This window comes from Meles meles, chromosome 19, assembly GCF_922984935.1.
Source record: "Meles meles chromosome 19, mMelMel3.1 paternal haplotype, whole genome shotgun sequence".
NCBI classification, from domain to species: domain Eukaryota; kingdom Metazoa; phylum Chordata; class Mammalia; order Carnivora; family Mustelidae; genus Meles; species Meles meles.
This window is the reverse complement of record NC_060084.1, coordinates 945492-961164: the sequence shown is the minus strand read 5'-3', so window position 1 is coordinate 961164 and position 15673 is coordinate 945492. Positions and strand designations below refer to the sequence as shown.

The 15673-nt window shown below is 67.0% G+C and overlaps 1 protein-coding gene across 3 annotated transcripts in view; it reads right to left on the bottom strand.

Annotated features, from left to right (window-relative positions):
- PIEZO1 (piezo type mechanosensitive ion channel component 1) overlaps positions 1–15673 on the bottom strand; it is a 48743-nt gene that overhangs the window by 19808 nt on the left and 13262 nt on the right. For 2 of the 3 annotated variants that reach the window (XM_045986918.1, XM_045986921.1), the window contains exons 2-3: positions 4663–4758; positions 398–520 (exon numbers count right to left, since the gene is read on the bottom strand). In XM_045986918.1, coding sequence (XP_045842874.1) covers positions 398–520; positions 4663–4758 — 219 coding nt within the window. Of the gene's footprint in view, positions 1–397; positions 521–4662; positions 4759–5750; positions 5782–15673 lie in introns of those variants that run through there. The other variant, XM_045986919.1, reaches the window with a different exon arrangement.

Below are 15673 nucleotides of genomic sequence, written 5' to 3'. Positions count from 1 at the left end.
GCGATGCCAGGCAGGACCCAGGCTGTGCGGGGTCTGTGGGGCTGAGGCCGAGCCCGCCTGGAGCTGGCAGGGCGGGCACCAGCCGCAGACACTGTCCGCAGGATGCAGGGCACAGGGCACAGGGCTGGGCTGGGCAGGGCACAGAGGGCCATGGGTGCCCCGGCCGGTCTCTTCGCTGCAGAGACAGATGTTGGTAGATCCTGGGTCTGGAACGAGGACCAGCGGGCACGGCACGAACCCGGGCCGCGTGGGGTGAGCAGGAGCTGTCAACGGGCACTCAGGGCGTGTGAGGCACAGCCTGGGCAGGGCGGGGGGACCTTCCCCAGGGCTGCAGCCCCCCCGTCTCCCCGGGCTCCTGGCTGGCTCGGGAAGGCCATCCCGACCCAGGGACACTCACAGCTGGGTCCCAGAAGCTGGTCCAGGCGGGGCACGGTGTGGAGGCCTATCTGGAAGGTCAGGTGGGCCGCCAGGAAGAGGAGGCTGAAAACCAGCAGGGCCTGGAGGAGGCGGCCGGTGTGGCCTGCAGCAGAGAGGGCGGGCATGAGGCTGGGACAGCGCCCTCGTTGCATCACCCCGGGGGGTCCCAAGTTACCCCGGAGCCCACTTGTCGGGGGAGAAATGGAATCCAGGATTGGGCCCCGGGACCCCAGCGTGGGCAGGAGCGGCCCCCTGGCGTGCCTTGGCTCCCCACACGTGGGGAGCGTGGCTGCACGGAGGGGTGTGCGCACCCGGGCCGTGCTTGGGGGGCCGCGGAGTCCTGTCGCCACCCCAGCTCTGAGCGGGTGGGCAGCTGGCGCCCCGTGCGGGAAGCTGACCCCGACGCCCACGCTGAGCTCTGGAACCTGCCGCCAGGACTCGGGCCGCGGAAGGTTTCCTCACCACTGAGCACCGCCCACCCCTGCCCCGGGCTCCCGGACAAGTATCACACTTTCTCCTGCCCAAGGCTGCAGGTTCAGGGTCCCCGCCCCACCCCCTCTCCCGGGAGGGCCCAGCAGGGGAGACCCCCCAAGTGCTGGGCCTTCACCCCCTGCCCCCGCCGGCCTTGCAGAGGGAAGCCGGGCTCAGAGAGGGCAAGGGAGCCCCAGCAGCCCCGGCAGCACTCAAATGGCCTCATGGCTGCTCATTTCTAGGTCCCTCCCCGCCTCCAACCCTGGGGGCAGGGGTGAGCAAAGGGGAGAGCAGGGTGGGGCGGGCAGAGCTGGGAAGGACGGACGGAAAATGAACAGAATGTCTGGCGTTCGGCCCTGGCTGGGCAGCTCTGCTCGGAGCACCAGGCCAAGAGCGGGGGGAGGCTCAGGCCTCCCAGCTGGGCGGGCGGGGGGTGCTACCTGCGGGGGACGGGGCAGGGCTCAGCCACTCCTGCAGCCCCGGGAAGCCCCAGCAGGGGGCTGCGGTGGGAGCACACGGCCCCGCCAGAGGCACCCCTCCTCACCCCCAGGGCAGCACCCTGCTTTGGGGCCACGGATGCCCAGGGTCGGCCTTGCGATACTGCTGGGCCCGAGGCCGCAAGCGCCAGGCTGCCGGGCTCCTCCTACACCCGGAAACTGGTGGGTCCGGGAGGGGCCCCTCGGCAGGAGGGGGCCCCCGACTCCCCTCTGGCCGGCTTCCTCTCAGACACCATGTGGCCAAGTGTCAGACGTCACCACTTGCCCACTGTCCTCTCCTTCTCACCCCGAGCTCCCTCCTTGGGTGGCCACACGGTGTCTGGGACCACGAGCCGCCACCAAGCCCGGAGCACTGGCCACGTGGTTCCAGCTCCCTGCCGGGCAGGGGCTGGGTGAGCGTGACGGGGAGAGGCAGGAGGCGGGGAAGTCCGTGCCTGACCTGGCCTGCTGACCCCACTAACCGACGCCGGGGGCCGTCCCACGCTGCCCGCCTGAACTCCGCTGCGACCTCAGGGAGGCCGGCTGGCCCCCGGAGATCCACTCAGGAAGGGCGGGGGGAGGTTGGGCAGGGCAGGGGGCGCCAGGGCACAGAGCAGCGGCTCCGGCTGCTGGCGGGGGGGGGGGGGGGGGGGGGGGGGAGTCCTGGCTGTCCAGGCCCCTTGTGGGCGTCACACGGGGGACCCAGAAACGACCCCTCCTGCAGGAGCAGGAACAAGAACTCAGGCCCTCGGGGGAACAGGAATGGGGCTGGCAGGCTGGGGACCCCAAGAGCAGAAATCCTGGAGCCCCCCCCAAACCGGCCTGACAGTCCCTCCGCAGGGACCCCCGTTCCCAGCCACAGCTCAGGAACCACCGTCCTAACACCTCTGGGCCGTCCCACACTGCTCCCTCCGCCCCGGCCCAGCCAGGGGCCTGCCGTCCCCGCAGGCCTTGCTCACACGGCCTCTCCTTCAGGCCAGGCGCGGTGTCTCCCCCGGCCGTGCGCAGACCTCACCCCCCCACGCCGACGGGAGCCTGGGCCCCGGGGCGCGCACGGGGGCCTGGGGACGAAGTGCTCTGGGACGCTGGGGAGGGGATGCCCACAGCCGCAACGAGAAGGTTCTTGGGGGGTGCGGTGGAGCCTGGGTCATGAGCTCTCCCCACAGACCTGAGATCGCAGGACACCTGTGTCCTGACGGACGACCAGTCACACACGGGGACCCACACCCCTCCCCACGACACACACCGGGACCCTCACCGTGCCGCCTGCTCACAGAGCTGAGCACACAGGCCCTCCCCGCCAGGCCCCAGGGAGAGCGGCAGCCACCAGCTCCTGGGGGGCAGGGTTCTAAGGCAGAGACGGGTCTTAAGTCCCGGAGCGCTGAGGGGACGGCTGGTACAGACCCCCGCCCGCCAGAGGACAGAGCTGGAGGAGCCCCGAGACGACCCACGCCTCCTCAGGCACAGGCCGCTGTGCTCCCTGTGGACGCCCCGGTGGGGACGTGGGACGGGGCCAGGGCTCAGCACCTGCGGGGCCCAGGCGGCGTCACACCTCCCACCAGACGCCGCTGAGGCCCGGCCTCCACACACCCTGCGCTCGAGGCCAGGCTCCTGGGCATCTCCCCTCTTCCACCCGGAAAGACCAGGCAGCCTCCCTGTTCCTGAAGGGCGTCCGAGGGCAGACAGAGAGGACAGGCAGGGGCGTCTCCCCTCCTGGCCCCTGCCCCGGCCAGGGCCCACCTCTCCCCATGGCCCACGGCAGGAGAAGGGCGCTGGCTCCGGGAAGGGAGGGGAGGGGAGGGCCCTGTGGGAGGCGGGCCCTGGCGCCTGAGCTGGGAACCGTGGACAGCTGCAGAGAGCTGACCTGGGTGAGGGGATGGCCCAGGGCCCCCGCGGCTCTCAGCCCTGCCCCCCCAAATCCCCCGTAGTCCTCTGCCCCCAGAATTCCGCCTACACTGCCAGACCGGCGCCCCGGCAAGGAGGGAGCCTGATGGGGGCCGGAGTCAGAGGCACGAGGTGTCGCTCCATGGTCGTTGCGGGCCGGGACAGAGGGAGGGGCCGTGGGAGCCTAGAGGACCCCGGAAAGACGAGGAAACGGATCCTCCCCTGGAGCCTCCAGAAGGAACCTGCCCCGTGACGCTGTGAGCCTGGCCCAGGAGGCCCGGCCGGTCTCCCCACTTCTGGGCCGAGAGGGGGAGGAGGTGCCGCCCCAGCCCCCAAGACCCTGAAGCAGCCAGCCAGCATCACCGCACTCCCGGAGGCCGTGTCTGCGGGCCTGTCTCGCTCACGGGTCCTCAGCTGTCCTGGCCAAGCTGGTGCTCGGCCCTGCTGGGCTGCTGCCCCGCACGTGTCCGCCAGGCAAGGACAGCCGGCTTCGCTCAGGGACCCCAGTTCGAGCCTGGGTACCTCCCTTCCCCCTCCAACACAGAGGGGCCTTCCCGCCTACAGAGGGCAGAGCAGCCTTTGGGGATGTCCCCCTCGCACTCCCCTCCCCGAAAGCCGAAAGCCGGGCAACGGGACCCTGCAGCTCGGAGCGGGCGGGGAGCAGAAGCCCAGACTGGAGGGTCCTTCCAGCACGTCTGGGCCCTGTCCTCCCCCGTCCCACCTGTCCGCACCTGTTCACAGGGGCCAGCCTGCACCACGGGGCAGGGAGCCGGGCACAGCCCCGTCCCCTCCGGCCCGGGGCCCCTGAGCCGGCCTCTCTGCTCCCAGCCCTTCTTGGGTGGCTCCCAGGGAGAGCCCACGTTCAGCAGCTCCTGGGGGTGCAGCCCCCGAGGGCGCCCCCATCGGCTCGTCCGGTGAACATGGGAGACTGAGACGGCGCCCACCCACCGGGAGCAGAAGACCCAGACAAGGTGGTTACAGAGAAACCCCGCAGAGCTCAAGCAAACAAGGGAGGAGCCTGACCTCAGGGGGGGGGGTGCGGGTCAGGGGAGCGACGCCTCAGCCGGAAGTAAGGGGTCGGCCGGAGCCTCGCCAGGCACAGGGTGGGGAACGGGCGAGGGAGCCTGCAGGGAGACAGGCCGCCCCGGAACAAGGGGGATCCGTCCGATGACCCCCACTCCTCCAGCATGCCCCTGTGACACGCGGTCAGGAAGGAGACGCTGAAACTAGTCCGGGGCCAGCAAAGGGAAAATGAAACCTGGGGCCACTCGTCCTTCACCGCTAAACTGCCCAGCGCTTCTGCGGAGGGCACGTGCACCCCACACCCCCCCATGTCCGGCCAGTCCTTGTGGACAAAGAGCTCCGAGGCCCCCCGTGCCCCCAGCTGGCAGGAACCAGCGCCCAAGCCCTTTACCTGGGATGCCGTGCCGACCGGGGCCCGGGAACCAGGGCAGCAGCAGCAGGAACAGCAGGTAAATCAGAGAGAGGGCGTTGAAGCGGGACAGGCAGGCTGCAGGGGAGGAGACGGCAGTTAGCGTGGCCACGCCGGGGGGCGGGCACACCCCGACGTCACCCCTGATCGTCCCCATCACCGCCCCCAAAATTACTCCAGATGTCACCCCGATCATCCCCAACATTGCCCCCAAAATTACCCCCAGACGTCACCCCGATCATCCCCAACACTGACCCCAAAATTACCTCAGACGTCACCCCAATCATCCCCAACATTGCCCCCAAAATTACCCCCAGACACCCCGATCATCCCCAACATTACCCCAAAATTACCCCAGATGTCACCCCGATCATCCCCAACATTACCCCAAAATTACCCCCAGATGTCACCCCGATCATCCCCAACATTGCCCCCAAAATTACCCCCAGACACCCCGATCATCCCCAACATTGCCCCCAAAATTACCCCAGATGTCACCCTGATCATCCCCAACATTGCCCCCAAAATTACCCCCAGACGTCACCCCGATCATCCCCAACATTGCCCCCCAAATTACCCCCAGACACCCCGATCATCCCCAACATTACCCCAAAATTACCCCAGACGTCACCCCGATCATCCCCAACACTGCCCCCAAAATTACCCCCAGACACCCCGATCATCCCCAACATTGCCCCCCAAATTACCCCCAGACGTCACCCCGATCATCCCCAACACTGCCCCCAAAATTACCCCCAGACACCCCGATCATCCCCAACATTGCCCCCAAAATTACCCCCAGACGTCACTCCGATCATCCCCAACACTGCCCCCCAGCATCACCCCTAAAATCACCACCTGATCGCCCCTAACATCGCCCCCCACACCACATCGACATCAAGTCCCTAACATCGCCCCAGACATCAAGCCCCCCGTGGTCCCCAGCCCACGCGGCCAAGCATCATTCTGACACCCTGCCTGTGGTATTGCGCTCAACACTGCCCCCACCCCGTTACCTCTCCTCTCCCGCCCGGATGCCAGCTCCCTGCAGCCAGAGCAACCCCGCTAACCTGTGACCTGTCCCATCTCAGGACTCACGCGCTGTCATACGGCATCCCAACAAACACTAGTCACCTGCCACTCAGAGCCACAGCTCATTCTGCCGCGGGCGTCTCGGGCACACGCCATCCTGCCTCCATCCCCTTGGGCAGACAAGGACGAGGTGGCTGACTTTGCTAACTTTTCCTCCTTTTTTAAAAATTTCATAGTTTCAGGGGCGCCTGCGGGGCTCAGTCGGTGAAGCATCTGACTCGGTTTCAGCTCAGGTCACGATCTCAGGGTCGTGAGATCGAGTCCCGCACGAGGCTCCATGCTCAGCAGAGTCTGCGGGACACTCTCTCTCCTTCCACCCCTCCCGCTCGGGCTGTCTCTCCCTAAAACAAATGAATCTTCAAAAAATGAGTGAAATAAAAGCTTACGGCTTCAGGGGATACACAATGCCGCTGGCTGTCGAGGGAGCCTCACAGGCGCACCTCGCCCTTGAGTGAACCCGTGGGGCTCGTGGCCATCAGCCGGGCTCCTGGCCGACCCGACAGCTGCCCGCGTGCCCACAGCCTGCTCCCGCCTTTTCTCGCGACCAGCCGTGCCGGGGCAGGGTCTGGGGCCCCCAGAACCCAGGCCGTGGAGTCCCCCGCAACCCCACCAACACCCAGCCCCCTGCCCAGGCCTAGGGTCACAGCAGGGCTGCGCACACCTCGGCCTGTGTGTCCCCTGTCCCCACCTGGCCCCGACCAGGTGCTGGGGTGTGGCAGAGAAGCTGAGAGGAGGGGACAGCAGGAGCCCCAGCGAGGGAGGCAGACGCCTGACCTTGTGGTCTGTGTGGGCACTGTGCCCCAGGCCTCAGTTTCCATGTCGGTACAATGGGGTTCACACGACCTGCCTGAGGGCTTGGCGGAAGGGTGAGGCGAGGGGCAGAGCTCGGGGCTGGGGCAACGGTGGCCGAGCCCGACTGGACGGGGCTCCTCTGTCCACTACACGCGCGGGTTGCAACCAGCTCACCAGAAGTCCGTGTCGCAGCACCTGATCCAGCCGCAGAGGGGAAGGGAAAGGCATTTATGGCAAAGGCTTCTAAAGTCCCTTCCAACGGGTCACTCTCCAGGCCCAGGTTCGGCCTCTCCCACGCCACAGCGCCAGCCCTGGCCTGTCCCTCGTACCAGCGAGGCGGCGTCTGTCCTCCCCACGGCCCAGCTGGCAGCCGCGCATCTGTGTGTCTGTCCGTCCTTCGTCCACCCAACTAACCTGCCCCGAGGACGGACGTGCAGGCCCCGCCCTGAGACACTCACCGCGACCTGCCAGGCCGCGTGACGCTCCGGGAGCACCCACGGGGGGGAGGGGGGCACGCATGGCAGGGGGAGGGCATCCAGCACACGGGGGGGGGGGGGGGGAAGAGCACACCAGGAGGGCAACTGCTGTGCGGGCACTAGGGAGGCCCCCGGAGGCACCGCACAGCCCGGAGGGGAGGACAGGATTCCTTCCTTCACATTCCCTGGGCCTGGCTCGGGAGCGGCCCCAGGCTGGGCCGGGGCAGGGCTTCGACGTCACGTTCTGGGGATGAGTTGTGGACCCGGCCGAGCCGTCCTGAGAAAGCCCTTCGTGGCTGAACTGCGCCCTTGAACCTGGGGAAGACGGGGACGCCTGGGCGGTCGGTCAGGGAAGCGTCTGCCTTCGGCTCAGGTCATGATCCCGGGGTCCTGGGATGGAGCCCCGCACTGGCCTCCCTGCTCAGCGGGGAGCCTGCTTCTCCCTCTGCCCCTCCCCCAGCTCGTGCTCTCCCTCTCAAAAAATAAAATTTAAAAAAAAATGGTTAAGATGATCAATTTTATGCTCTGTATCTTTTTCATTTTTAAGTGCTCTCTACACCCCACGTGGGGCCCGAACTTACAGCCCCGCGATCCCGAGTCGTGCGCGGCCAGACTGGCTGGGGGAAGAGCCTGGGACTCAGGCCCACATCGGGTGTAGGGATTACTCCAGAATAAATAAGTAAAATTCAGAAATAAAGAGTTGCCTGTCCTAGGGACTGAGCCAGCCAGGCGCCCCATGTTCTGTGTGTTTTACCGACATAAACAAACAACCAGCAAGGACGTCAGAAACTCAAATCCGAGGGGCAGGGGCTGCCGGTGGAGGCCGGCGAGCCCCCGTGTCCTCTCCCCGCACCCTGGCTGAGCAGGAGGGCACCTCTGAGAGGCTTATCTGCCCAAAGCAGGAAGTCAGAGATGAAGAGCGGGAACAGCAGGGTCAGAGGTCAGAGGGCCGGGGCGTGGCCGGTGCGCGGGGACAGCCAGGTGACCCCCACCCTGCAGCCGTGAGCCCCTCACTCCCTCCTTCACTCACGCACCCAACACACACGACCTGCACAGCTCCGCAGATGGGGACACAGCAAGAAAGGGAGGGTCTCTGCCTGCCCCAGGGGGTAGGTGTCCAGTTCCCCGAGGCACCCCGGGATGTCTGCGGGTGAAGTGCCTGTCCCTGCGGAGAAGGCCCAGGCATTAGAGCGCTGCCTGGAGGCAGCGGCCTTTCCATCGGCCTTGAAGACCAGCTAAGACTGGGGCGAGGTGAGAGGAGGGGCTGGTCACCGCAGGCCAGAGCAGAGAAGGCAGGCGCAAGCCGGAGGGGAGGGGAGGGGACAGGGTGCCCAGGCAGCTCCCACCTCCCCACCTAGCGGCCAGTGACCTCATGGGGGAAATATGCCTTTTCCTGCGCCAGGAACAATAGGTTGGGGGTGGGGGGAGGGAGAGGGAGAGAGAGAGCTTGCCCGAGCTAGCGCCCTGCTGGGCAGGAAAGGGCTCCCTCCTGCCAGGACCCCTCACCCAGAGCACATGCTTAACCCTTTAAAGACCCTCGCGGGGCACGCCGGAGCCGGGAAGGCCCATCCAGCAAGCGCCCCACCGGACCCTGGTCCTGTGGGTGAAGGAACTAGGGTCTGGACCGGGGAGACACAGACCCCTGGTCTCAGCCACTGCCAGGTCGGGAAGGGGAGGCGGAGGGCCCAGCAAGCCTACGGGACCCCACGCAGCCCGGGGGGACATTCCCTGCAGAGCGCTGGCCCCCGTGGCCCTCAGGGAGACGGCGCACACCCCACTCGGCACACAGTTCCTGGAACATGTCCCCCGAGGCTGGCCTGTGGGGCAGATAGATGGGCCCAGACCTGCCCCACCCCAGCCCTCCGGTGGGAGCGGAGCTGTGAGCCTCAGCAGGCTGGACACAGCACACAGGGCAAGAAGGACCCTGGGGGTGGCGGGAGTCTCCAGGCCCTGGCGAGGGGAGGCTCCAGGCAACATGTGGCCGGGGAAGCTGCCCACGGGACGCACAGGCCAGCGCCGGCCCCCAGGGAGCAGCAGCAGAGTGGAATGGCTCTGGGCAAAGGCCGGTGTGGGCTCGGGGACCCCAGGGGCTTACGGGGGCCCCAGCTGACATGGGGCAGTGACCCTGATGTCACTCCATGGCCCGTAACGGCGTGGAAACCGAAAGGACAGCGTCCCCGGGAGAGGCCAGGAGGACAGAGGGCGGAGGGCACACAGTGGTCAGCACTGTCCCGGGGCCCCTAAGAGGGGCGGGATGGCTGCCTTGGTGCGCAAATGAGGAAACTGAGTCCGGGACCGGGGCTCCCACCCCGCCCTCAGGAACGGTGCAGTTCCAGGGGACCTAGACAGGACAGCCTGCAGGCGACACGCGGGGTGGGGAGCGCCAGGCCGGGGCAGAGCTGCCCCCTACCCCGCAGCCCCTCCCAGCAGCGGCAGGGCCCAGAGGGAGGGTGGGCACTTGCTCCCGCTGGGGTGAGGCCCTGAGACCCGGCCTGGGCCCCTGGGTCCCAGGGACGCGGGCTGAGGCCGAGGGCTGGGTGGTCTGGCGGGAGGTGGGTTGCGGACCAGCAAACCGGTCTCACCCTCCTCTGGGCTTCCGCGAAACCAGGGAGCCCAAGGTCTGGAGTCTGGTCGGCGGGTTCCGTCCCCGCTCGGCCTGCTTCCTCAGCTGGGGACGGGGACCCCAACAGTGCAGGGACCACGGCCATGGGAACGGCGCCAGGCACGGGGCAGGAGAGGGCGACCGTGGGCCTGGCCCGGGGCACCCAGAACCCACACCCACACAGAAGATTCCTCACGTGTCAAACAGAAACAGAAGCAGGATCCGCACCCCGAAGTGTACACGAGGTTCCGGAAGGTTCGCTCCCCGGTCGCTGCCAGGGCCCACCTGTGCAGAAGGGCCGCTGCGTCTGGCCGTGAGACCCCTCCCGTCAGGAGAACGTTCTCATGCGTCCCCACTCGGTCCCAACTGAACTGACCCCAAAGCCGGACGACCGAGAGGAACACACACAGAAGGGCTCACACATGCGGCTCCTTACACGGGGCCTGCAGGCCGGTGGGGGGGGCAGGGGTCACCCACGTCCCCAGGGCACCAGGGCAGTGGCAAGAAGAGACTTAGCCTCTCTGGACCTGGGCGAACACCTTTCAGGCCTGCCTTCTGCTGCCAGCCAGATCCTCCCCGAGGAGGCCAGGTGGTCCAGGGACAAGAGGTCAGAGTCCCAGGTGACAGCTGCTGGGTGGGGCGGGGGTGTCCTGGTGCACGTCTTGCCGCCGCCGCCCGCTGGGTGTCCGGGGACTGTGCTCGCTCTGCCTCGCTTGGCTTGGAGAAGAAACCCATGAACACCCCTGCCGGCTTCAGCCAGCGGGCGGGGGGCGGTGTGGGCGGAGAAACGTGGCGGAGGGGCCGTCTGGTGCCTCCACCATCGCTGTCCCGGCGGCAGAGCCTCCTGCCTCCACAGCACTTGGGTGGCCACATTTCCCCAAGCCCGGATATAGACACGGACCCCAGACCCTGACCCAGAGGTTACCAAAGGTTCGGATCTTCCCCACCTTTCTGGAAGAAGACGACCGGCAGGTCGGCCTGGGTCACGGGAGTGAGCAGCCCAAGCCCAGCGTCCCCCACCTTCTGGGGACAAGGTCAGCGGTCACAGAAGGCGAGGGCAGGAAGGCAGGACATGGCAGAGCCCCCTGTGGGCGGGCGGGCACCCTGGGGACAGGAGCAGAAGGTAGAGGGTGGGAAAGGGATCTGGGGGCCGCGCCAGCCACACTGGCAGCCAGAGCAAGGCCCACAGGCCCTCAGGGAACACCAGGCACCTTGCCGCCCCCCAGTCCCATGGGCCACCCCTGCTCCACGCCCCGTGAAGCACCTTCTAGCACATGCCCCCGGGACTGTGTAACCCTAACCCGGGTCCCCTCTCCGTCCCCGAGCAAGTCCAGCATTGGCCACACACCGGCCTTGGGGTTTCCTGCCCACAGCACGGCCCGCAGTCTCAGGGGCCGGGGGGATGCACGGCACAGCCTCAGGCCGGAGAGCTCCAGCTCCGCGGAAGGAACAGCGCCGAAGCCCTTCCCAGTTTACAAAGCTCTACAACTCGGGCCCCTTCCAAGGACCCTCTCCTCTCCCAGGAAGGCAGCTGACCCGGAGTCAGCAGAGGATGGGGTTGGAGAACCTGCACAGCCCTGTGGGGGGGGCCCAAGACACAGCGGGGGGGCCCAGCAGCAACACCAAGGACACTGTGTTACCTACTTGGGGCCCAGCCAAGAGCTCCGGCCTGCAGGCCGAGGGTTTCATCAGCAGGGGGCCAGGACGTTTGGTTTTACGGCTCACGGACTCGCCAGGGCGGACGCAGTCGGCCGGGCCCTCCCAGTACCACCAGCTCCGTGGAGCTGCGCCGAGGCCCAAGAGGGGGCTGGTGGCCACAAGAGGGACAAGAAGCCCATGGGCACCAGCCACAGACCTGCCCCTCGGTCCTCACCTGTCCGGGAGCCCCTGACCGCTAATGGCCCAGCCGCCCTCCCAGCCACACCCGGTCCCAGATGGCTTCCGAGAAGGGAGGAGGGCAGGGGCAGAGGGATGGCGCTGCCTCTTGTCAGCATGGCTTGGGGTGTGGCCCCTGGGGGCCCAGGGATCTGGGGACCCAATGAGTGGCATGCCCCCCCCGCCCCGTGCAGGTTGGGCGCCTGGAAGCAGGCCAGTGGGTGAGCAGCACGGGCAGCCTGGCCTCGGGGACCGTTTGCAGACCTACCGACCCCAAAGTGTCCTAAGTGGGGTCACCCCCAGATCCTGCTGCAGGCCCGTCCTCGCTGGCAGGGCAGAGGCATTGGGAGGGCTCAGCATCTCTGTGCTCTCCCCCAGGAGGCTGCCTGGACGCCCCACCATGCGCTCAGATGGCGAAGACCCTAGGCACAGGCACCAAACCCGCCCGGCCAGCAGCAGCTCCCTTCACAGCAGACCCGGGACCCGCCGGGGGCTGTTCCCGGGAAGGGTCCGCACCCGGCCGCCCTGCAGGACGGGCCACCGCCGGAGTGCTCTGCGCAGAGGGCCAGGCCTGGCTCTGGCCTCGGGCGGGGCCCGCATTCCGTGGGGAGCTCTGACCTGGGGCAGCCACAGGTAAACAAGCGGGGGTGGGGTGTCCAGGAAGGAAGTTTCTGGATCCGGCCCCACATGGTGCCCCCACCCGCGTGGGCCAGGACACGGTTTGGCAATACCCCTCACCCTGGGCCACCTAGAGCTCGGGGCCTGGCCGAGGAAGGGACCACAGTGAGGGAGGAGCTCACACCACGGTGTCCCCAAGGCCAGCAACCCGCAAAGGAAGCCCCCTACCAGACTGAGGGACGGAGGACTGGGGGCTAGAGCCCTCTGGGTCTTCACCTGGGTCAGACCTGCCCAGGGCCCTCACCAGGTCACGGCTCTCCTGAGTCCTTCCTAGGGACGGGCTGGCCTCCTCTAGCCACAAGGAATGGGGCTCCCCGCAGAGCGGCGTACCCCCAGACAGTGACGGGCCGACCAGGCCGGCCAGGGGCCTTGTGTGCCCGTACAGAGACCCGCCCTCACGGCTGTGCCCGCCTGCTCCTCCCTGGACGACAGTCCCTGGCCCACGAGTCCGGTCACAGGACAGTCGGCTCCAGACAAGGACATCCCAACACGCCGAGCCCCAGGCAGCGTGAGGACGTGCACAGAGCCGGGGGCGGGAGCGGCAGCTCAGGCCGGTGCCGGGTGCCAGCCGGAGCCCCAGGGGAGGACGCCAGCGTGCCCCGCGACACCCTCCCTCCTCGTGGGAGAGAGCACTCGGAGGTGCGGGAGGGGGCGGGCTGGCTGGCTGGGGGGCGTGACTCCCCTGGGACCCCTGCTGCGTCATCTAGAACGTGGGGCAGCGGCTGCAGGCCTGCCCTCGCCGGTGACCGAGGGTCTAGGACACGGACACGGCGGCGGGTCAGCTCGGTGGGGGGCTCTCTAGAGCATCACGGGCTCCAGGAGAAGAGGACGCCTGTGGTCGGTCGGTTAGAGGAGTGACGCTCGATTTCAGCTCAGGCCATGACCTCAGGGTCCTGGGGTCGAGTCCCGCCTCGGCTCTGCGCTCAGCACGGAATCGGCCGCAGATTCTCTCCTCTGCCCCTCCCCCGTCGCACGTGCGCTCGAAAACCAGAATACGGACTAAACCGTCCACAGAATGGAAGCACGTGTCCCCCTGTCCCCCTCGTCACCCAGGCCTGGGGCCTCTGAGCGTGCGGTGAGGCCCCGGGTCGCAGACAAGCCCTCAAGCCCTCGGGCTGATACGACAGTCCAGAGCCCTCGAGAGCCAAGCTGATCGGAGCGGACGGACGGAGGGACGGAGGGACGTCGTGAGTAAACACAGACGCTGCAGCCACCCCACCCCCGCGCCGAATTCCGGGCTGATTGACTGGAATGACGTGTCACGAGGCCACAGCACACGGGGCCTCTCTGCCTGAGCCGGGCACCCCGTCCCCCCCGCAGGTGCAGGCCACCTGGCCCCTCACGCAGGGATAGACCCCACCGTCCAGCATTGGAGGGCCGCCGTCCCACACCCTCGACAGTGGCCCACGGGCAGCCGCCGGGACCCCGGGGTGAGCACCAGCAGCCCGGGCAGCGAGTCAGAACGAGGGTCCACACACCGCCCAGCCCGTGGCGTGCGAGGCTCAGGCTGCGGCCAGGGACAAGGGCGCGAGAGCCGGAGCGCCGCCTCCGGGTGCACGGTGTCCCGGGGGCAGCAGTGGGCAGCTGCGGGGCACAGAGACGCGGGCCGAGAAGGAACTGGTCATGCAAACGAGCCCGCGGGAGCCAGGACAGCCTCCCGGAAGCCCTTCCCTTGGGGGCAGATGGGACCTGGGCCCAGAGATCCTGCAGAGGATGGTCCAGTTGCAAAGGCCCTGGGGTAGAAATGCTCTCGGGAGACCGAGGAAGGCGGCGTGTCACCCACGCGGAGTCTCAGCCACCGGAGCCTGGGCCCTCCCCCGGCTGGCCGGCTGCAGTGTTTTCCGTCACGTTCTTCACTGCACCCGAACTGACCCTGACCCGCAGTGTCCAGCCACGGTCCTTAAAGCAGGTTCCCAGGCCAGGCCACTGGCATCACCCGGGAAGTTCTCCAGCTCTCCGGGACCGGGAATGAGCCCGATGGACTCAGAACCCCCGTTTCAGAAGATTCCCTCGAGACCCAAAGGACGCAGCACATCCTTCTTCCAACTCAGGAGCAAGACCATGACCGTTCGTCTCGACCGACCGGCCACACCTGTCTTTGGTTTCTTTTTTTTTTTTTTTTTTTTTTTTTTAAGATTTTACTTATTTATTCGACAGAGAGAGATCACAAGTAGGCAGAGAGGCAGGCAGAGAGAGTGAGAGGGAAGCAGGCTCCCTTCAGAGCAGAGAGCCGGATGCGGGACTCGATCCCAGGACCCTGAGATCATGACCCGAGCCGAAGGCAGCGGCTTAAACCACTGAGCCACCCAGGCGCCCTGTCTTTGGTTTCTTATAAAGATTTATTTATTGTAGGGGCGCCTGGGTGGCTCAGTGGGTTAAGCCTCTGCCTTCGGCTCAGGTCATGATCTCAGGGTCCTGGGATCGAGCCCTGCATCGGGCTCTCTGCTCGGCATGGAGGCTGCTTCCTCCCCTCTCTCCGCCTGCCTCTCTGCCTACTTGTGATCTCTGTCTAATAAAAAAAAAAAGAAAAAAAAAAAGATTTATTTACTGTAGAGACAGCGTGCCAGTGTGGATGAGGGGAGGGCAGAGAGAGAGAAGCAGGCTCTGGGTGTGGCGAGGAGCCCCACGTGCGGCTTGAAGCCACGACCCCGAGATCACGACCTGAGCAGAGACTGAGCATCACCGTCTAACGGACCGAGCCCCCAGGCACCCCCAGGCCACTCTTCTAACACGTGTGTCCACCTTGACAGTGTGACCTGGGATGCCCCCTCCAAGGGCACGGCCTTCTCTTCCCGGCACGGCGGGGTCCCCTTATCCTCTAGCGCAGGCTGCCTTCCTGCGAGCACCTTCTCCCCCAGCCTCAGGACAGAGACAGCGTCCAGTGGGGGTCACCGGGGCGGCCCAGCTGTAGGGCAGCTTCTGGGTCACTCCACACCTTCCCGCGGTACCCTCTCAGGGCCAGGGCTGCCCTTCCAAACGTGGGGGTCCACCCCAGGCTGGCCAGGGGCCACATCTCCCCAGCTCTGGGCCTGGGGCTCAGGGTTGGGGTGCTGACTCAGAGCCTCACCCTGTGACTCAGCCAGCCCACAGCACCCCGAGTCCCAGCCTGTCCAGTCCGGCTTGGGCCCGGTCGGCCCTGCTCTCTGGGGGCCCTTCCCAGCAGGACAGAGGAATGCCACCTGGCCACCTCCTGCTGCCGGGCGGGGGCGGGGTCACTGGCCGGGCAGGGGCGGATGGTTGCCCAGCGGGAGCCGACTCAGGTCCTGGCCCCACCTTCCCCATGCTGGGCCTTGGTCTCCCTCTTAGAAATGGGACAACAGGGGCGTCTGGGTGGCTCAGTGGGTTAAGCCGCTGCCTTCGGCTCAGGTCATGATCTCAGGGTCCTGGGATTGAGTCCCACATCGGGCTCTCTGCTCGGCAGGGAGCCTGCTTCCCTCTCACTCTCTCTGCCTGCCTCTCTGCTTACTTATGATCTCTT